Source organism: Acomys minous, assembly GCF_964271855.1.
Source record: "Acomys minous genome assembly, chromosome: 13".
Lineage (NCBI taxonomy): Eukaryota > Metazoa > Chordata > Mammalia > Rodentia > Muridae > Acomys > Acomys minous.
Genome location: NC_140495.1, coordinates 112,730,262 through 112,751,150, shown reverse-complemented (window position 1 = coordinate 112,751,150; position 20,889 = coordinate 112,730,262). Strand labels below are relative to the sequence as shown.

Genomic DNA, 20,889 nt, shown 5'->3' with positions numbered 1-20,889 from the left:
TGTCTAGCACATAGGAAGAGTCTCAAAATTAAAGTTTTCATATAAATAAATTGTATGTTACAAGTCAGAATTTTAGGGCGTAGTTAGTATTTCTCTAGTGAAGGCATCAATCTACCTACCAAAGTGTAAGATTATACTGAACTGTGACATTAGTAAGACAACTTTGAAAATTGAAGCAGGGGAACCAGAGAGTCTGGCAGATGAGAAAAATTCCTTATTCACCATTACTGAACAACTAGGTCTTCCCAGCATGCAGAGCTAACATCTACTAAACAACCGTACACAACAATGTCCCCAAATGCCTATAGCACTCCATAAATCCCTCCATAAATCCCACAAGTTGTCCTTACTTTACAAATAAGGAAACTGTTTTGTTGGCAGTGGTTCCTCCCCCCCGCCCCCCCCCCCCCAAGACAGGGTTTCTCTGTGTAGCCTTGGCCGTCCTGGACTGCCTTTGTAGACCAGGCTGACCTCGAACTCACAGTGATCCATCTGCCTCTGTCTCCCTGAGTGCTGGGATTAGAGGCGTGCGCCACCATACCCAGCTAGGAAACAATGTTTAAAAGGATAAGCAGGGCTGGCAAGATGAGGCAGTGAGTCAAGGCTCTTGCTGCCCAGCCTGATGACCTAAGCTGAACACGTGACAGAAGTCAGGGCACCAGCTCTCGCACGCTGTCCTCTGACCTCCACTTTGACCAGTGGCATGCATGCACAAATACACACAACTAACACACAACAAATAAATATAACCTAATTTTTAAAGGATGATTTGAGCAAACACAAAGTAATTAAAGAGCAGTTAGGGAAGCCTTCAAGCCCAGGCTGTCTGATAAGTGTGTGTGTACCTGTCAACTAGAAATAGCACCATTCCTGAGCTCCTGCAGACAACCAGCACACAAAAGAAAGGTTCATATAAGAGACATGGTTTCAGCCAGGTGGTGGTACACATCTTTAATCCCAGCACTCAGGAGGTAGAGGCAAGTGGTTCTCTGAGTTCAAGGCCAGCGTGGTCTACAAAGTGAGTTTCAGGACAGCCAGGGCTACACAGTGAAACTCTGTATTAACCCCCACCCCGACCCCCAAAGGAAAAAAATAATGGTTTTTATCACCAAAGATCTGAAACTTTATTAGTCCTTTATTTTCCCCATTTGAGTTCTCAGAAAGGGTGGCACAGCCAAGAATCTCCTCCCACAGGGTTTTATAATTGTCCGCACATCCTCTTCACCCTGAGACTTTTCCATGAGGATATCCACTTTGATCCGACTTGTACTGGAGGGCTGGAAAAGCGGGTACGCGACCACTCTTTCAAACTCCCTCATCTCTTTCTTCCCGCGATGGCGCCTCTCGGGCAGCAGGACTTGGCTGTAGCTTTTTCTCAAAATTCTTTCTTTGAGTCTTTGCTCTAAGAGTTCCCTCCCTCGAACCATGCGCTCTCGATGATCTTTAATCTGAAGCAGCTCCCTCTCATTTACCTGCGTTCTCTGGGCTTTCGGGCTGCCACACTTTTCTTGCACAATTTTGGGAAGTGTTATCTCACCGAGGAGTTGCGGCTGCCTCCCGGCTTTACTCTTAAAGTCTCTGACCTGGCCGGTTCTATGAATGTGCTTTTCTATTTGTTTCTTCTCTCTCTCGGGCACCAAATAATGTTGTTTTTGTTCCTCTGTGCTTGATGGGGTTGCCTCTTCCACTTTCATCTTTGTTTTTCCCCCTTTGACTTCGCTTTTCATCATTTTCACTATTTTTTTATTATAATAGGACTCTGCCTTTGCAAGCCAGTAGTCCAGAGAACGAGCCTGATCCCTGCAGAGTGCTTTCCTCGCCTCTTGGCATTTTTGAGTAACCAGGTGTCTTGCTGCTGTTGTGTGTACACCACCAAGACTCTGTCAAAGTGAGGTTCAGAATTTTATAATTATTCCTTTAAACACATTTAAAAGCAGTTTGCCTTCCCCAATACTATTAATGAAGGAAGGAGTCTTGGGCAAGAACCTTAATCCCAGAACTCTGTGGTCATAAGCAGGTGGACACACACACACTCATACCCACACCTCTACCTGTTATTTACTTTAGAGTAACAATTTAATTCTTCCGCCCCAGGCCCCCAGGCAAGCCTGGGTGTTTTGAAGGTGTGCAGTGTCCATCCCCAGGGAGTGACTAGCTTAAACGTCACTGTCAGGGTTATTTACAAGAATGGAAGCTGTTGGCACAGGATTGCTGCCTCAAAGCATCACCCGGAAGAAGGGTTTTAAACCTCAGCTTCCTTTTCTGCGTAGCTCCACACTGTAAAGTATACAGATAATTTACCAGGATCCTTTTCTCCAGTGGAGACTGTTGACCTTCTGCAATCCTAGGGTCTCTGGATGCTTTTGCCCAAGCCAGTCTAGAAGATTAAAAAGTGAAGGTAGATTTTACTGTGGGAGAGGCCATGTTTGCTCACATAACATCCTATTCAAAGAACTCAACTATTTTGACCAAGAACAAGCACCATTTCTCCATGGAGAAACCACTGCATTTCCAGTGCTGTAAAACAAAGACCATTCCTTTGACGTGAACTAAAAGCATACCTCTCCTGCGGATTCGACACAAGCCATTCAGAATCGTATTCTTGAGACTCACTGAGGGAAGAAACAGGCTCTTTGGTGAGGGGTGGCCTGAGGCTATGCAAACCAGACTGCTCAGTCTCCAAGCCTCTTCTGTCTTCTGAGATAACTCTAGTCTCTCGTTTTGCCAGCTCCTTTTCTTTCTGCACTCTGTCCAGCAAGGCCTTCTGTGCCTCTATCAGCACGTACAGCATCCTGGCTTTGTTTGGTTCTGAAATTCTATTCTTGTTTCATCATCTGGCCTCTGCTTGACTCACTGACACTGCCAATCATCCTTCACCCTAAACCCACTTAGAGATTATTCCATGTTGAAACCCTGGGACCGAGCGCTGAGGCCCCTCGGTGGGTCTATCAGGCTGATGGCACCACAAGTGAACACCATCAAGTTTTTGTGAGTCATTCCTGCTCAAACCTGAGTCTATTGTGAGGTAGCACTGAGCCACCGAAGCTGTCTAGCACACAGCTTGGGGACCCTCGAACTACATTCAACAGCGGAGGCTTTGAGGACTGACAGGAATAAAACTGCACTGTAATTCTACTATTTCCTCAGCATATGATGCAGGTTCAAGTCTCAGCACCACATGGCAGCTCATGACCATCTGTGACACCTTCTTCTGACCTCAGTGGGCACAAGGCACACACAAACATGCAGGCAGAGAATCTCAAAACATATAAGCAAACCTAAAAATACTTGTAAAAATCAATCACTTGCTTTCCGATCCGCCATCTGCGGTGGAGCCACCGCCAAGATGCAGATTTTTGTGAAGACCCTTACGGGGAAGACCATCATGCTCGAGGTTGAACTCTCAGATACTACAGAAAATGTAAAGGCCAAGATCCAGGATAAGGAAGGAATTCCTCCTCATCAGCAGAGGTTGATCTTGCTGGTAAGCAGCTGGAAGATGGCCGCACTTTGTCAGACTACAACATTCAGAAGAAGTCCACCCTCCATCTTGTGTTGAGACTTCGTGGTGGTGCTAAGAAAAGGAAGAAGTCTTACACCACTCCCAAGAAGGGCAGGCCTAAGAGGAAGAAGGTGAAGTTGGCTGTGCTGAAATAGTATAAGGTGGATGAAAATGGTAAAATTAGCCGACTTCGTCGAGAGTGTCCTTCTGATGAATGTGGTAGCCACTTTGACAGACATTACTGTGGCAAGTGTTGTCTGACTTACTGCTTCAACAAACCAGAAGACAAATAGTTGTGTATGAGTTAATAAAAAGAAGGAACTGGGAAAAAAAATCAATCACTTTATTATGGTATCTTTGGTAATATATAACATTTTGATGTTTAAATTCGAAATGCATGAATTATAATGTATATTTACAAACTGCTTATAACATTGGAGAGGCTCTAATATCTAATACTTTGTCTCAGTGACGTCTTAGACATTTTTTTAAAGCTTTATTTTTATTTTTGATGTGCACCACATGCTACTATGCACTCAGAAACCAGAAGAAGGCATCAGATTCTCTGGAACTGGAGTTAGCAATTGTTAGCTGCCCTGTGGGTAGTAGGAATTGAACCTGAGTTCCCTAATAGACAAAGGAGTGCTTTTAACCACTAGTATTTCCAGCCCTTTTTAGCCTTTTTTTACTTACAGTTTGAGAGTGAAAAATTAGCATCCTGTAACCACTTAGCAGGCAGAGGCAGGGGGAGAATATGAATTCACGGTCAGCCTGGGCTATCAGACCCTGCTTCTAAAAAATAATCATGACCATCTCACTTGCATTTCTTCATTACTTATGTGTATGAATTTTTGCTTGCGTGTATGTTTGTGCACCACTTGCATGGCAGGTGTCTGTGGGGGCCTGAACAGAGCATTGGATCCCATGGAACTGGAGTTATAGTCGGTGTGAGCACCCGTGTGGCGTGGACATTAGGAGAGGAACCAGGGTCCTCTGAAGAGCAGCCAGTGCTCTTAACTACTGAGCCATTTCTACAGCTCCACACTTTCATTTCTTACACAAGGCATCCAATATTATGATCCTAAGACTCAGAATTCTGATTGTTATCGTACAGTAGCTAAGCATCTTTCCCTCATAGCTATCTCAGGGTTGGGAATTCTACTACTCAGGGGCTTGCTTACCAAGACCCTGGGTCCATCCCAGCAGGCAGCACGCACATGCCTGGAACCCACACATACACCTACACACGGCCCGACACAAGGATCATAGTTATTTTAGAAACAGGGGTTTGCTACATACTGAGGGTAGCTTGGACCTTGCTCTGCAGCCCAAGGGGACTCAAACTCACAACCCTCCTGCCTCAGCTTCACTAGTGCTAAAATAAAGGCATGTACCACCACACAGGCATGCCTGCTGCACCTTCTTATTAAAGCATGTATGTCTTACATGACATCTACAGGTATCGCTGTGGTCTTTACATGCCTGGCTGGAGCATCTAGTGCACTTTCTCCATTTCTAACTATTCATTTTTACTGAAAGAGAGAACACGGATTTCAACTATGCAGGCCAGGTCTCACCTCGAACCCTGGCACAGATGCTAAATATTTATTGGGTAGACAGAGCTTTTGTTGGGAAAGGAATGCCATACCTAACACTGTTTGTGTTCCTCCATTGCAGTAAATTCAAATCATGGGGACAGTCTGATGGGTGTCAAACTTTAAAGGGAAAGCGGGGCTAATTTCAATTTCTACTTTGAAAGGCACAGGTTCAATTTAAAACAACCGACCATCAGGGCTGGGGAGGTGGCTCAGAGGTTAGGGGCACTGTCTGTTCTTCCAGAGGTCCTGAGTTCAATCCCCAGCAACCACATGGTGGCTCACAACCATCTATAATGCGATCTGGGCCTTCTTCTGGTGTGCAGGCACACGTGGGGGCAGAATACTGTATAAATAATCAATAAATCTTTAAAAAAAAAAAGTCCGACCATCATGGGCCGGGCAACAGAGCTTTCCTAGACACCCTTAAGTAAAACGACAGGGTCCACCCTCTTTGGAATCTTGCCGAGGGCTTTTAACCCCTTCCCTCTGGTTTTACCTCACATTAACTGCCAAGAATGACAGGTGACGCTCTCTCCTTTGGAAAGAGCAGAGTTTGTGCCCTTCAGAAAGCAGCTATGAGACCAGACTTAGCATGGCAATCAGGCTGGCTGCTGCAGGGCTGGGAGCCCTAGCTTCAAGCTGGTCTTCCTTCCGCACACACGTTTTCCTTGCTTTGTAGGCCTCAGGCGAATTAAACGACACTAGTTTATAGATGCCTTGTTGTTCATTTAGTGCACGGCAGGTATTTAAACACAGGTGAAGGGGGGTTTAGGGGAGTGGAAGTTGGTCTGCAACTGAAAGCCAAACGCAATCCCTAGTAAATCCAAAGAGGCTCACGTGAAAAATGCTAGCTGCCCTCATCCAGCAAGAGCCTGCGGGGAGAAGAGCCCTAGTGTCGCCTGTCGCACCACGCTCCAAACCCCTAAAGCTCCTTCTCGGATGCCTCATTCGTCCTCTGCCTTCACCCTCACCACTCCATGCTCCTTACGAAGCTGACTCGCTCAAGTGCTCAAAACTGACCAAAAATGACGCGAGGGAGCAGCAGGGCGGCCACCGCCCAGGAGGCTCCGAGGACGCGCAGGGATGCTTCTTAGCTTTGCTTTTGGCCACTGAGCAGCCGCAAACAGACAAAACCGTCTCAAGAGCCGGCAGGAGCCGTGGGTCACTCAATCCAATGGATTCAGTTGCTCTGGAAAAACAAAACAAAACAGAACAACAAACAGCACAGTGTCAAGGGGACGTTCCCGCCGGCACCCTTGCCCTGCCATGTGTGGGGTTCCCCTACGAAAGCAAGAAACCCCCAGGATTAGGGCGGAGCGGGAAAGCAGCGTGCGGCCTAACGCTGCCCGTTCGCCTTTGCTTCGTCACCGTTACAGAACCTGCCCGTGTGCCGCTCTAAACACCCCACCTCTCCGTTAGAGATCCGGCCGCCCCCACTGCAGCTCACTCGACTAAGCGCGCCATTAATTATGACGTCACGACGCAACGGCCGTTGCCCCCCGCACCCCACGCCAAGGCGCTCTAGCCGGCCAGACGCTCTTCCTGCCCGGCGCCTCGGGAGCCGACGCTCTAGCCCGCCGGGTGCACTCGCTTCCCGGCGTCTCGGGAGCCGACGCTCTAGCCCGCCAGGCGCGTTCGCTTCCCGGCGTCTGGCTTCTTCCCGCCTGCGTCCGGGCGCCCGTTTCCCCGTGGCTCTCCAGACGCTGCGGTCAGGGCATCCAGTGCGGGGAGGACCCCGGTAATTACCGCCCGGGACGCGGCGGGGAGCCACCTGCAGAGCAAGACTCCTGCGCCTCTCTCGTTCCCAGGTCTCCTCCGCCATGGAGCTGGCCCGCCCCTCCGCCAGCTTCCAGTCCGACTTGGATTTCTGCCCAGATTGTGGCTCGGTCCTGCCGCTGCCTGGAGCTCAGGATACTGTCACCTGCCCTCGCTGTCGCTTCGCCATCGACGTGCGAGGTGAGGGGCCACGCTGCGACCCAGACGAGGGTACGGGTGCGAGGGTCCTGAGCACGGCCCGGGCTTAGGGAGGCGACACCCAGACCGGAATATGTCATCCGAAGAAACCAGAAGGGAGGATGTGACCCACCTGGGAGAGTGTTGGCTGGGATTTGTCGCCTCCTCCGCCGTTTATATTATCATTGTTTTTGTTGCCTCTTCCGTTTCTGTTATTATTGTTGCTGTTATTATTATTATTCCCCCCCCACCCCCCGTGCAGATTTCGAAGGGAAGGTTGTGAAGACCTCAGTTGTGTTCCACAAACTGGGGGCAGCCATACCCACGTCTGTGGACGAAGGATCTGAATCCCAGGGACCAGTGGTAAGGACTCCAGGGGAATGCCTGAGGTGTGGTAGTCCGTCTCCTGTACGAAAGCAGAGACTTAGGACGAGGTCTCCATAACCCTTCCGCGCCTTCCCAGATTGACAGGCGCTGCTCTCGATGCGGTCATGAGGGCATGGCCTACCACACCAGACAGATGCGCTCAGCCGATGAAGGACAGACTGTCTTCTATACCTGTATCAACTGCAAGTGAGACCCGGCCCCAACGCCCGCCCCGCTGCCCTTTTTCAGTGCTTGCGAACAACAAAATCAGTGACAGATTTGTATTAAGCATTTCATTTGATCCAGTGCATAATAGGAAGGTTTCTAACCCTCTTTATTATTTACTTTGTGTTTTCCAAGACAGGGTTTCACTATATAACCAGGCTAGCCTTGAACTCTCAGCCACACAGCCCAGGCTGAGCTCAAACCTTAAGCAGTTTTCCTACCTTTGTTTCCTGAATGCTGAGCTTCCAGCGTGTGGCACTCCACCTGGCTTGGTTTTTTTTGTTGTTTTTTTAAAAAGATTTATTTATTTGTTTATTATTTATTCATTATGTATATAGTGCTCTGCCTGCATGTACACCTGCATGCAAGAAGAGGGCACCAGATCTCATTATAGATGGTTGTGAGCCACCGTGTGGTTGCTGGGAATTGAACTCAGGACCTTTGAAAGAACAGACAATACTCTTAACCTCTGAGCCATCTCTCCAGCCTTACACCTGGCTTCTTAAAAAGACTTTATATCTTAAATTATGTGTAGGCATTTGTATCTGCATATTTGAGTGCAGGTGCCTGCCAAGGCCAGGGACGCTGAATCCCTGGAGTTTGCAGGTCGTTGTGAGCCATTGAATGTAGGTGCTGAGAACTGAACTTGGATCCTCCGCGACTGTGTAAGTGCCTGACTACTGAACTATCTCAACAGCTCCCCCTTACTCCTTACAGCTGATCAACTAAACTTTTTAAGATATGAAGCTGGCTGTGGCGACATATGCCCCAAAGAAAGGAGGATCATGCATTCAAGGCCAGCCTGGGCTACGCTGATGTTCTGTCACCAAACAAAACAAAAACAAAACTACCAGAAAGGAAAATTTAAAACACAGGAAGTAGACATTGTATTGCACAGTGGTACAGTATGCTGAAATCTTCTACCGCAAAGGGGCAGCTTTAATCTTGCATGCTTCAAAGAACATGGTCTGAACAGTTGGTGCACTTTTCCACCTTGTCTTTTGAGGTGGAGCTCAGGCTAGCCTGGGTGCACAGTGAGCTTTGGACATCCTGCCTGCCTGTTACTGCCCAGCGCTTCTCACCACACCCAGAGTTTCTCTATTTTTATTTATTTTATTTTATTTTTTGGTTTTTCAAGACAAGGTCTCTCTGTGCAGCCCTGGCTGTTCTGAACTCACTTTGTAGACCAGGCTGGCCTCGAACTTACAGCGATCCGCCTGCCTCTGCCTCCCAAGTGCTGGGATTAAAGGCGTGCACCACCATGCCTGGTTCAAGGTTTCTCTATTTTTAAATGGATGCTAGGAATCCAAAGGCAAGTCCCTCATGTCTTAGCAGCAGACACATTACCCACTGAGCCATCTCCTCAGCCCCTCAGTCATTACTTTTATTTTTTTTTAATATTTTTAATTTAATTTTAATTTATGTGCATTGGTTTCAGATCTTGGAGTTAAAGACAGTTGTGAGCTGCCATGTGGGTGCTGGGAATTGAACTCAGGACCTCTGGAAGAGCAGACAGTGCTCTTAACCACCAAGCCATCTCTCCAGCCCCTTGCCTTATACTTTTTGACTGAATGCTAGTTTTTTGGAACTTGAACTTTAGGTTTCTTAAGGTCTGGGTGAAGACTGCATTTCCAGCATCTGTAGGGTTCTTTCAGATAGCTCTGTGCCAAGATTTCCAGCTACAAAGCTTTTCTTTTTTATGAAGTACAGTTTAGCTCTTTCTTTTTATTGGCTACTGATTTTCTGCCCTGGAAAATCTTTGCATATTCAAAGGTAATAATTAGATATTAGCTACCTTGAGGTTAGAGTTGGAGGTTGCTTGGGGGAAGCTCACCCATCCCTGTTGTCGCACACTGCTAGAAATTCTTTTTGGTTAAATATAACAAGTCCTTTCTTTCTCCATAGGTTTCAGGAAAAGGAAGATTCTTGACCTTATTTTCAGCAGCTCAGCTATGATACTTTCTTCCTCTTGGAAGGTGAAGATATTGGTCCTTTGGTGCCTTCTCCATCCCCTCTGGTTACAGTGCTTTGTCCTCAGAATGAGGTCACCGCCCGACTCTTCTCTCCCCTAGTTGAATTGACTAAAGTTATATTTTCTATGAAACTTGACTTGTGCGTGATGTTCATGATCTCTTACTCTGGTGGTACTTGCCCTGTAACCCCAGCTCTTCAGGGGCAGAGACAAGAAGGTCTCAAGCTTGAGAACAGTGAACTCACAGGAGTTTGGAGCCAGCCTGAGCTACCTAAGAAGATGCCTAAAAACTAAGGGTAACAATAATCTGTCTTATCCTAAAGGGAATTTAAGTGACATAGAGATAAACCCGTTTTAAAAAAAGAAGAAGAAGAAGAAGAAGAAGCTGAAGCTGAGTGTGGAATGAGGCTGTTGTTGGTCTGCGGCTGCTCAGAGATTCCCCGTGGCCACAGATACATTTTAATAAGACATTATTAAATATTCGTGGCAACTGAGAGTACTCCTGAGATGAAGCATCGAGTCATTTCTTTTCATGGCTTATAAAGTAGAAATTCACAAAATCACACGCATTCTGCCTACACGTAGGCAGGCTCTAGTTTTAATATATATGTCTTGCAGTTGTACAATATATGTCTGTATTAAGCAGAGTACAAAAGCAGAAATGGCAGTCATAGGACATATTACCTTGCTAGAACACCAATTTAAGAATAGTTCTTACGCCTTCAATCCCGGCACTCGGGAGGCAGAGGCAGGCGGACCGATGTGAGTTCGAGGCCAGCTGGTTTACAAAACAAGTCTAGGAACAGCTAAGGCTACACAGAGAAACCTTGTCTCAAAAAAACAAAAAAAGAAAAAAAATCTTTGACAGGTGATGGTGCTGTATGACTTTAATCCCAGCACTCGGGGAAACAGAGGCAGGTGAATCTCACAGTTGGAGGCCAGCCTGGTCTACAGAGCGATTTCTAGAATGGCTAGGGTTAGGGTTAGGCTACACAGAGAAAACCCTGTCTGGAAAGAAAAGAGGGGAAATAGTCTTCAGTATCTGTTTGTTTTGTTTTGTTTAAACAAGCCTATACAAGTTAGGTTTTTGTTTTTAATCTTTCATGCATAGTAACCATCACAAAGCCAATAAAAAAAGATACATATGCATATATTCTATCTAAATCTAGTTTCTCACTGTAAGAAAACAAAAACTGGGATTTGGGGATGGACAGAGATTTAACAAAATATAATCAGATGACTCTGACATCGTCGCCCCGCATCTAGCCTTTGCATTCCTCAAACTGGGAGCTAAATGGCAGTCTGAGTGTGCTCACACCTTTGTCACCCAGGCTTAGGGGCACAGCACAGGGGAAGGGGCACACAGAGCTCACATCCGCCGTGCTCCGCGGCTCGGAGTTAACGCTCCAATGACCGTAGGCCCCGGGCCACCTGACCCCACCCCCACAGTGACATCACTTCCGCTAACTCGGCGTCTGCGCACTGTTACCTTACGGCGGAACTAATGTACTGACGCCTGCTTTGGCTCAAGCGGTGCTGGGGAAGGAAAACTGGGTTCTACAGGCTGCGTCACACCCGGAAGTGGAAGGCCGGAAGTGGGGTTGGACAGGTCCTTCCCCAGGGGTGGGGAAGCAGAGGCCCTGGAGGAGGGGGAGAGTGAGAAGCCTGAGGATCCTGGCCACTGCTCCGAATCGTGTACCGGTTCCCTTAGATCACAGAGGCGCAGAGAGAGGGAGGGTGGCCTCATCCTGCTCCCTCGCTTTTCGCTTTAGCCATGGCCGAGGCAGGGGCCGGGATGAGTGAGACCGTCACTGAGACAACGGTTACCGTGACAACCGAGCCCGTGAGAAAGGCGGGCAGGGGGCGCCTGTTCAGGGGTCTGGGAGGGAAGTGGAGCTTTGGAAAGTTGGAGGGTTTGGGATCCGGGACATGTGGGGTTGACTTGTGTTGGGAGAATCGCGAGGGACAGAAAATGCTTGGAGTGGCTCGGATGGCGGCAGCGACTGGTCAGGGGACGCGTGATCCGCAGTTACAATTAGGGTGCAGGTGTTGTGGCTTGGGTGGTGGTCTGCGTGCGCACTAGAAAGAAACTGGGTTGAGGAGCAAGGACGGTGCTGGGAGGAAATGAAACGCCGTATGAGAAAGCATGGCCTTTGGAGGCAAACGTGAAAGGCGAGGGCTTAACCGGTAGTTAGTCACGCAGTGGATGCGAGTTAAAGCGGAGGGAACGAGGAAACACGAAAATTAGGCGAAGGCAGTATCTTTGACAGATCAGAGAGGAGAGGAGCAAGGAGCAAACAGAAAATTTGCAAGAACAAGTTAAATTGCTTTCAAAGGGAGAAAGATGTGTCTGGGTTGAAGGAGCCTGGTAGTTTAGTAATTATTAGAGAGTAAGTGGCTGGGATTAGGGAGCCCTGGGCTTGAGGATGAGAGAAGAAAGAATAAAGGCTTTCTTTGGAGGAGGAGGGTTTTGGAGTTTTGTTTTGCACGTGTGTGTGTGTGTGTGTGTAGGCCCAAAGTCAACCTCAGATGTTTGTCCGGCACAGGCTACCTCTTTTGCTTGTTGGTTTGAGACAGACTCATGTTTCCTGGAGCTGGCCAAGTAGGCTCGGCTGGCTAGGGAGAGAACTGCCTGTCTCCACCTCTTCAGTACTGGCATTACAAACGTGCACCACCGCCACATCTGACTTTTTTTTTTTTTTTAAATAAACATCGATTCTGGGCCTCAAACTCAGATCTTCATGCTTGAAAAAAAAAAATCTCTTGACCAGCAGAGTTGTCTTCACCAGCCTTACTTTATTGTTGTTATTTATTTATGGAAGAAAAGCTTCACTGAGCTGCAGAGGCAGGCTTCTGTCTCCGTCCCCTGAGTCTCTGGCTTCCATGCTCGCAGTCTCTTTAGAGGGAGCAAGAATGGGAGATGTGGAGAGAGGAAGGGAGGGCAAAGTCGGGTCACAGGAGACCGAGAAAATAACTTTGCTGTAATATTAATACCCACCATGCATGATGGGGGAAGAAAGAGGAAGAGACAGCAAGGGTTGTTTTCCTTTGAAGATTTGCTGGCACCTTCCCTAGGTTAAGCTTTGTCTCTTTTACATACTATTGGTTATGGAGAACAGGAATTCATACTCCTCACAAACAGGGTAAAGCCATGGTGCTCTGTTCTGGCTCTGCAGTGGCCTGGTGTGTGGTACTGACTGAGCCAGGGAAAAGAGGAGGTTCCTTGGGAAACAGGAAAGGTCGGGAGGAAGTTAGCAAGATGTGCCCACACCTCTTCGCCTTGCAGGAGAACCGGAGCCTAACCATTAAACTTCGGAAACGGAAGCCAGAGAAAAAGGTGGAATGGACAAGTGACACAGTGGACAACGAACACATGGGACGCCGCTCATCAAAGTGTGAGTGCGGTGCCTGGCAGCCCTGGCCACTCCTCCCAGATGCTCACAGCACTTACGCTCCCCCACTTAAGGGGGGGGGGGATAAAGCTATGAGGTACCAAGGCCTGCGGGGGGAGGGGGGCGCCGAGAGTGGGAGAAGAGTGGCCCAGAGAATTTCCATATAGACCTGGTAGAAATGGAACTGACTGCACCTTGTGTCCCTCCCTCTCCATCCAGGCTGCTGTATTTATGAGAAGCCTCGGGCCTTCGGTGAGAGCTCCACCGAGAGTGATGAGGATGAAGAGGAAGGCTGCGGTCACACACACTGTGTACGGGGTCACCGCAAAGGACGGCCTCATACAACCCCAGGACCCGCCCCAACCACTCCTCCACAGCCTCCTGACCCCTCGCAGCCCCCTCCAGGACCTATGCAGCACTAAATCCCTCTTGCCATTCATGTGTCTGCCTGGCCCCAAATGTATCCATCTGGCTACCTGGGGACTCAACCCGTGTGGTCTGATCCCTTCTCCTGTCCCCTCCCTCCCACTCCTGCCTGATAGAGAAGAGGGAGAGGAGGGCAGATAGAGACCCTGGAATTCTGACTCGCTGCTGTTCCAGAACCCAGGCTTCTGGGTTCTCCCAGCCCCTCTCCCCATGGTTTGCCCCCTTGCCTGGGATCCAGGCATGGTGGTCCCAGCCTGTTCCTTCTGTTCTCACTGCCAAACTACCTGTCCTGGGATCCAGTTATCCGGCCATCCGCACCCTCAGCTTGAGTCCCAAGCACCTCAACTGGGCTCTCAACAGTCCCAGCTTTCACTGCCAGGGCCCCAGGCAGATCCCAGGCAGCCTTGCACTCAAGCTCTGCGTGTTAACCCTTCCACTTACGCAGTTATCCTAAGTCTTAGTTCCTGCTTGTGGGACGTGAGGTTGTGTGGAGCCCACAGGGCTCCCTGGCCCACACCCCTCTGGCCCTCAAAAGGAATTCGGAGAGGTCTTTCTCACTTCTGCCTCTAATGGAAAGTGGAACCAAAAGCAGTTGTGCCCGGAGTACAACATTTCTGACAGAGCTGGCTGAGACCAGTGACTTAGAGACAACGATTTTCTCAGCCTTTAATCTTTGAACTTCAGCATTGATATCTGAGGGGCCTGGGTCCCTAAAAGGAAAGGAGAGAGCAAAGAGATGAGGGGATGGCCCCGCAGTACACTCCCACCCGTCCTCCTAGGGTCTGACGTCTCTACCAACCCAGGTGTCTTGCCATCTCCGCCCTCCCCACCTGGTGCTGGGTTCTGGGTATTGATTGTCCTCTATGCCTCTCGCTGTGCACAGTACAGAGATCAGCGAAACCCACGCCACCACTGAGATCTCATTTATTGCCACAGATGCACAAAATAAATAACCCGAGATTGCACAACGTGTTAAATACAGGCCCATTTATACACAAAGGGAGGGTGGGAGAGTACACAGGATGTTTGGGGTGGAGAAGGGAGGTAGCACCGTTGGTTCTTTCTGTGCAAGATGAAGTTCTAAGAAGCTGTTCAATGGAAAAAGACTGAGCATAGAAAGCAATCATAAAGGGAAGGTGGAGGGTAGACTGCCTTGCATACACTTGCCAAAATTTATGTTTTAGGCTCAGATGTGAGCGGCTGCTTAGGTTATGAGTTAAGCATCTTGTTTTAGGACTTGTTTTTCTTGATGATCTCAGAGTGGACATTAGCAGGAAGCGCCACCTTTCCTGCTGTGAATCAGGCTCCGAGCCCTTTGGGATTGGAGGTTAATATGGGTTGTTTCCCAGTACTGGTGGGAGAGACAGAGCCTCTGTCTCTGTCCGGGCCGGGAATAGCACAGAAAGAGAACTCAAGAAGAGGACTGAGTTAGGGCATGGAGACCCAGGACCACACTGGCCTAAAGGCACGATGTACAAGCCAGTTGAGGTCTTGCTTTGGGAGAAAGAATGCGAGTGGGTAAAGGGTGCTTATTAATATAATCCTGCTGCGACAGGTGTACAGACAGGATCACTGGAATAGATGGAGATTTCTGCCTTGGCGAGAAGTAGCCTCAAGGCCTCCTGGCTAGGCTAGGCTAGGGGCTAGAGACCAGAAGCTCAGCCTTCTCCTGGCACGATGCGCAGAGGGGCGCGGGGGTCACAAGTGCAGAGCAGCGGGAAGACGCGTTCCCCGAGCGGGCCGGGCGCCTGGAAGGCGAAGAGTAAGTCCAATGAGCGGCCGTCATAGAAGGCCACACGGCCCCGCTCCCAGTCCAAGTCCACGCGGATGCGCCGCGGCGGGGGCCTGGCGCCGCCCAGCAGGGTGGGCTCAGGGGCCGTGAGCGCCCACAAGCGGCCGCCGCGGCCCTCCACGGCCCACACAGCTTCCGATGGGCACAGCTTGGTGAGGCCCTTGCGCGTCACGGACTCCCCGGCGGCGCCCACGGCATAGGCGTAGCAGCTCTCTCCTGCGCCCTCATCCTTCACCGTGGAGTCTCTGCAGGGCGCGCCTTCCGCGGTCTCCACCTCCCAGCAGTGGCGGCCTGACGCGAAGCCCTGCGCACCCAGCACGGCCGGGAGCTGATCGAAGCGTGCTGGGCTGTCCAGCGGCGCCGGCGTTCCTGGTGGGGCCAGACTCACGCCGCGGTGGTCAGAGGAGATGAGCAGACCACGGTGTGCAGTGCGAGGGTCAAGCGTCAGGTCAGCTGCGTAACAAGGAGACACCACGTGAGAAGTTTCTTGAGTCCGGAGAGGGAAGGCTAAAGAAGAAGCACTGAGGGCACTTAAGAGAGGCTGAGTCCCCTTAACAGCTCAAAGGGCGACTGGCATCGGAAAAAACTAAGGCACTGAGCAGGAGGAGGCAGGCCACCCTTCGCTCTCATGCACCATTTTTGTCGAATTCCACGTGGACAAGGATTATGCTGGTTCAGGGCTGGAACCACCACGTGGAGACAGGAGGGGAGGCTGTCTGGTTTGTGGTGTTGGTGGAGGAAGAGTGGCTGACTGAAATTCTAGGGAGAATGAGGTCAACTGCTTAAATCTGTAAACTGACTTAATCCCAGCACTCAGGAGACATCAGAGAGCAGATCTCTGTGTGTTCGAGGACACCCTGCAGAGCAACTTGTAGGTCAGACCATCACAAAGCAGAAACCCTTGAATCCGCAGCATCTGGGTGGGGCGTGGGAGCCAGGTCAGCAAGATTACTGATACCTGATAGGAACCAAAGTGATCAAAGGAGGGGCGAAGGGAGGAATCTAAGGTAGCCAGTAAATCCAGCCACCTACCCTGGCAGGAGGGGAATGGACAGGCCCATTTCTATAGGAGGTGTGGCCAGAGGAGCGTTGGAGATCTCCAAAGGGACTAGAAAGAGCTACTGACCTTGTAGGTATGGGGTGTTTTAAGGAAACACTTCTGCATTAGGAGCTAGAAGCAATTAGTGGGAGGGATGAGTGGCTAATTGGTGGAACATCCCTAGGCACTTTTTTTTTTAAGGATGGAGAGCTACATTGGGAACGGGCATCGAAGGGGAAGGTGATGCTGGGGTCTTGGGACTGGTCCCTGGGAGAGGGCGGAGGCAGGGATTCCTGAGAGTAAACTTGTACTATTTGGATATACACAAAAGGATGAGGAAAACCTGGCTGAGGTCTGAGGAATTGAAGATATATTGCGCTGGGTTAAATTGTGCCTCCTGGCCAGGACTGTTGTTACATACCCATAGCCCCAGGACACAAGAGAAGGAAGTAGAGTCCCTAGCCAGCCTGGCATACATGGACACTCATTTAAAAAAAAAAAAAAGTAACAGGGTGGGAGTGGGAGTGTGGTGGTTCAATTTGCTCCCCAATTTTTCTGAATTTACTTTATGTGGGAAAAGGATTTTCACAAAGGTAACCAGGTTTTTTAAAAAAATCATTAGAGTGGGCACTGATGTGATATGACTGTGCTACCTTAAAAAGGAGAGGAGACACTTGGACACATCTGTGAGCCAAGGAAAGGTCAAGGCTTCCAGAAGCCAGGAAAGAGGTATGGGGGTAGAGCTCTCCTTAGCCCTCAGACTTCCACCTGTAGACCTTGAGGTGTGGATGGTTGCTAACGCCGCCTATTTGCTGCACTTTGTTATTTTGGCCCTAGGAAATAAAACACAGACACCAAAGGGGGCTTGGGCATTTCTGAGAGCCAAGAGGGAGCAAACAGCATAGGTTATGATTCACTCCTTTTTTTCCCTCCTCACCTGTCAGTCTGTGAAGCATGTTTTTCACCACAGGGTAATCTTCAGGGAGGTCCTCCTCTGAGTTGGATGACTTGGGTGTTGGGACATCAAATCTGGACAGATTAAGGAAGAGCCAGGAAGTTATTAGGATCCCTGTCTTTTGATGCTGGTTCTGAAGACCCCTACTACTGCTTTTTAATTCCTTTTTCTTTTCTTTTCTTTCTTTCTTTCGCTCTCTCTCTCTCTTTCTTGAGACAGGGTTTCTTTGTGTAGTCTTGGCTGTCCTGGACTCACTTTGTAGACCATTCTGGCCTTGAACTCAGAGATGCCTCTGCCCCTGCCCCTGCCCCTGTCCCCCCCCCCCCCCCCCAGTGCTGGGGTTACAGGCATGCACCACTTCTCCTGGATAACCCACTCACTCTACACAGAAACAGGCGAGGCTACACTCCGAAAAGCTTGTTGGTTAAGTGGAGATAAGATGTGGGCCTGGAGAGGCAGTGATGGCTATGCCTCAGGTAGTGAAAAGGAAGAAACAGTAAACATGGAACTCACCGTCTCCAGGTCTTCCTCATATCCTGGTATGGGCAGAAGAGGGGGGGGGGAAGTGTGTTTCAGTGTGAGGTTCATATGTGGGACATCCTCCCCTCAGCCTCAGTGAGCTCTGACTGGTTGATACCTCCCACCCCTTAGCATGCTCTCTTCCCGCCCCGTGCCCCATTCTTCCCTGTTCATGGCCTTCCCTCCTGCTCACTCCGTCCTCCGAGGCTTCTCCCTTCCACAGCCTCAACTTACCTACATTTTACCTCTTGTTTAACCTCCCCGGGGCCCACGCTCTCTTTCAGTAGCGCTATCCTTTCCCACTTTCTTGAGCAGTGTATTCCAGACAAATGTCCATCCCTTCGCCACAAAGAGCGAACGCACACACCCATATTCCTTGAGCTAGGGGTTGTTATATGAAAGCCTAACAATAAAGCTGCTTTCCTTTCTTGTCTTAAAAGCTCGGTGGCGTTTATTGGGCTCTTTGTTTTATGTCTCTCTACCCTCAGGCCCATAAACTCAGTTGTCCCAAGCGGCCCTGCAGAGAGCCATGGCAGCCAGAAGAGGGCGCTGGATTCTCTCCCTTCTAAACACTGGGATTCCTCCATCTCTATTCTCTGCTGCCCAGAGATGATGGCTGGGAAGGCCAGTGAGGCAAGAGGGAGGAAAGAGAACGGCAATTACACCTAGACTAATTAGGAGGTCTGTGAAGCCTTCAAAGGCGGAAGCCAGACCCGGGGCAGGAGGGCTGCTAAGGGGGGAAACAGCCAGATGAGATGGTCTTGAGGTACTGCCAAGGAGTGGGGAGTGGTTGATGTCCAGAGGGGCCCAGGGAGGGCCTAGTGGGAAGGACTGCCTGTGTAGACTAGCCAGAGGCCTGCCAGCTGCTCACCCGGACCTGGCCTCCGCCTGTTTCCGCCCCTGCCCGGGGACCTGGGAGGAGCTGAGAGCAATAACAACCCAGAGCTCGGCTAGGGCTTGTGAGGGAAACCCCTGCCTCGCTTGTGGCCTTTGGGTCTGCTCCCCCCCACCCCGCCCCGCCCCGTTTGCCAGTTTCCTTCTCCCCCTTCCCACGTCTGCACCCAGTTTCAACCTTGGCTCCAGTTACTCTCTGCTCATTCTGCCCTATCTCCACCCTCCCTGGGCTCCTCCTCTCGCTGCTCACCTAGGTGTCTGCACCCACCCCAACCTACCCCCCTTTCTGGTCCCCACCTGTGAGCCTCCTCAGTCCCGGCTTTGCAGGAAGCTTCTGAAATCTCCAGGGGCCTCAGCGATCTAACTGCCACCAGCATGTTTCTGCCTCTACAACCTCTTCCCGCCAGCGCTGACTAGACTCCCGGCATCTGTCCAGCCTCCTCCTCCTCCTCCTCCTCCCCTGACCAAGTGTCAACTCCTTCCAGCCTTCCCTAACGCCTCTCAAACTACTCACTCAAGACTTACCCTGTCTCTGTCCCTTCCCCCACCCCCTTTCTTAAGATAATATTTTAAATTCCTTTTTCTATTGTATGTAGCCATCTCTGGGCTGGAGCTCGCTATGTGTTCCAAACTGAACTTGAGTTCTCAGCAATCCTCCTGCCTCCACTTTCCCGGTGCCCAGGTGTCTACTACGTACATTTCCTTTAGGGCTTTAGAGCGAAAAGCAGGGCTCCCACCTTTCCTAGGACACCCACAAACCTCTTCGTCACTAACAACCGGGACCCGCCATACCTCTCCGTGCGGGTCCAGGCAGCCCATGGTGGGGATGCGGCCCCCGCGGCGTCTCCCGGTCCGGGCCCCGGGCTCCGCCAGTTTCTCACGCAGCCCGCGGCTGATGCGCACCTCCACTGCCAGGCGCACGTTGGACCTCAGGCTGCGTCGGGGGCACGGTTGGCCACAGCAGGGGCAGGACGGCGGCGCCGTCTCCGAGGCCTGCGCCGCCGGGGTCCCCCAGCAGCGCGCCAAGCACGCGCGGCAGAAGCTGTGCTCGCACGCCAGCAGCACTGGGTCCTCGAAGGGGCCCCCGCACAGCGGACACGTCGCCAGCTGCTCCAGACGCTCCACCAACCCCGGGCCCAGCTCGGGAGCCTCCATGGAAAGCAAGGGTCCTGGCGCACCCTAGTCCGCAGCCGCCCCCGAGCTCGCAAGTGGCGGACCACCCTCGCTGCGTGCTGCTGACTCGGCGCCCTTCGCTGCGCCTCCCTCATTCACTTCGCGCCTCCTATCTAACCCCTCTCCCGGACTGCCTCGGTTACCCAGATCCGACTCAGTGCGTCTCCTAACCACGTCAGATTTTATAGGGAGGGAGGAGGCCCCATGCAGGAGGTAAACAGCAGCCCTTGCGTAACGCCTCATCTGGTTCTCCGGCTTCCCTACTAAGGTTTGGGGTAGCAGGGTGTGGAGACTTAAGGCACCTAGGTCCCAGAACCTAGGAGGTAAGTCCCAGAGCACGCCCTGTGAGCAAGGTGGCAAAGTCGGATTTGGTAGCCCCCGTGAATGAGTCCCTGAAGAGCGTGAATCTCCCCCTTGGCCTGTGGTGTGCCTTCGGTGGGCAGGGTGCCCAGGCTCGCTCTCGGCATGCGAGCCCACATCGCCAGGGCATGAGTCATGCCAGGTGGCTGGCACACCTACATCTGGGGGCTGGGGGCCCGGAAGCTTGGGTCCTTGGCTGTGTGGCTTTGGCAGGCCTCTGAGTGTTGGCGTGTGGCTGTCACTCCTGGCGCCTCTCTGCTTCCCGGCTTCCTTCCTTACCTATTAAGGTCTTGGGACACCCGGGCTTTGGGATAAGGGCTGGAAGCAGGCGCCTGCATTCCTGCCTCTCAGGTTCGGGCTCTGCATTCATTCATTCCTGTCCTTTCTCTCTCTCTTTCTCTCTCCTCTCTCTCTCTCTCTCTCTCTCTCTCTCTCTCTCTCTCTCTCTCTTTCTCTCTCCTCTCTCTCTCTCTCTCTCCTGAAGTTTCTGTTTTCTCTATCCTTTTCCTTTGTGTTCTTATTTTCAACTTCTTCGTTTTTTTTTCTTTGTACCTGACAATTAGCTACTTCATCTGATGAACAAATGTGCACCCTGACTGGATCTTCTGACTGTGCTGCTAAAGGGAGTCACTTGCCTGTTTGTTTATGTTAAATTTAAATTTCGGATCCAGGGTTAGGGTTAGGGTTAGGGTTAGGGGCTCCCTTCTGCTTTCTTCTCTGATC

General features: G+C 50.7%; 5 protein-coding genes across 6 annotated transcripts; 3 read left to right on the top strand and 2 right to left on the bottom strand.

Moving 5' to 3' along the window:
* Positions 1 to 922: 922 nt before the first annotated feature.
* LOC311581532 (uncharacterized protein ZNRD1-AS1) lies at positions 923 to 2,944 on the bottom strand. Its single transcript, XM_084753900.1, has 3 exons — positions 2,562 to 2,944; positions 2,302 to 2,377; positions 923 to 1,880 (listed from the first exon to the last, which is right to left on the bottom strand). Exons 1-3 carry the CDS (start codon positions 2,789 to 2,791, stop codon positions 1,128 to 1,130), a joined length of 1,059 nt encoding a protein of 352 aa, XP_084610026.1. The 5' UTR covers positions 2,792 to 2,944; the 3' UTR covers positions 923 to 1,127.
* A 272-nt stretch (positions 2,945 to 3,216) lies between these two features.
* UBD (ubiquitin D) lies at positions 3,217 to 5,639 on the top strand. The gene is given in 3 exon segments (XM_084753944.1): positions 3,217 to 3,476; positions 3,479 to 3,654; positions 3,658 to 5,639. Coding segments are annotated over 3 exon segments (444 nt in total). The 5' UTR covers positions 3,217 to 3,346; the 3' UTR covers positions 3,796 to 5,639.
* A 1,012-nt stretch (positions 5,640 to 6,651) lies between these two features.
* POLR1H (RNA polymerase I subunit H) lies at positions 6,652 to 9,748 on the top strand. 2 transcript variants are annotated; one of them, XM_084753948.1, is made up of 5 exons: positions 6,652 to 6,838; positions 6,909 to 7,056; positions 7,316 to 7,416; positions 7,517 to 7,626; positions 9,550 to 9,748. In XM_084753948.1, the coding sequence occupies exons 2-5, from the start codon at positions 6,921 to 6,923 to the stop codon at positions 9,572 to 9,574; spliced, it is 372 nt and encodes a 123-aa protein (XP_084610074.1). In that variant the 5' UTR covers positions 6,652 to 6,838; positions 6,909 to 6,920; the 3' UTR covers positions 9,575 to 9,748. The 2 variants fall into 2 exon arrangements, with proteins under 2 accessions (XP_084610074.1, XP_084610073.1); XM_084753947.1 differs by having other exon boundaries at positions 6,654 to 7,056.
* Positions 9,749 to 11,186: 1,438 nt separating this feature from the next.
* PPP1R11 (protein phosphatase 1 regulatory inhibitor subunit 11) lies at positions 11,187 to 14,402 on the top strand. Its single transcript, XM_084753946.1, has 3 exons — positions 11,187 to 11,459; positions 12,903 to 13,011; positions 13,228 to 14,402. The coding sequence occupies exons 1-3, from the start codon at positions 11,391 to 11,393 to the stop codon at positions 13,428 to 13,430; spliced, it is 381 nt and encodes a 126-aa protein (XP_084610072.1). The 5' UTR covers positions 11,187 to 11,390; the 3' UTR covers positions 13,431 to 14,402.
* On the bottom strand, positions 14,341 to 20,588 carry RNF39 (ring finger protein 39). Its single transcript, XM_084753899.1, has 4 exons — positions 19,426 to 20,588; positions 17,734 to 17,756; positions 17,203 to 17,294; positions 14,341 to 15,679 (listed from the first exon to the last, which is right to left on the bottom strand). Exons 1-4 carry the CDS (start codon positions 19,786 to 19,788, stop codon positions 15,093 to 15,095), a joined length of 1,065 nt encoding a protein of 354 aa, XP_084610025.1. The 5' UTR covers positions 19,789 to 20,588; the 3' UTR covers positions 14,341 to 15,092.
* Between the last annotated feature and the right edge of the window lie 301 nt (positions 20,589 to 20,889).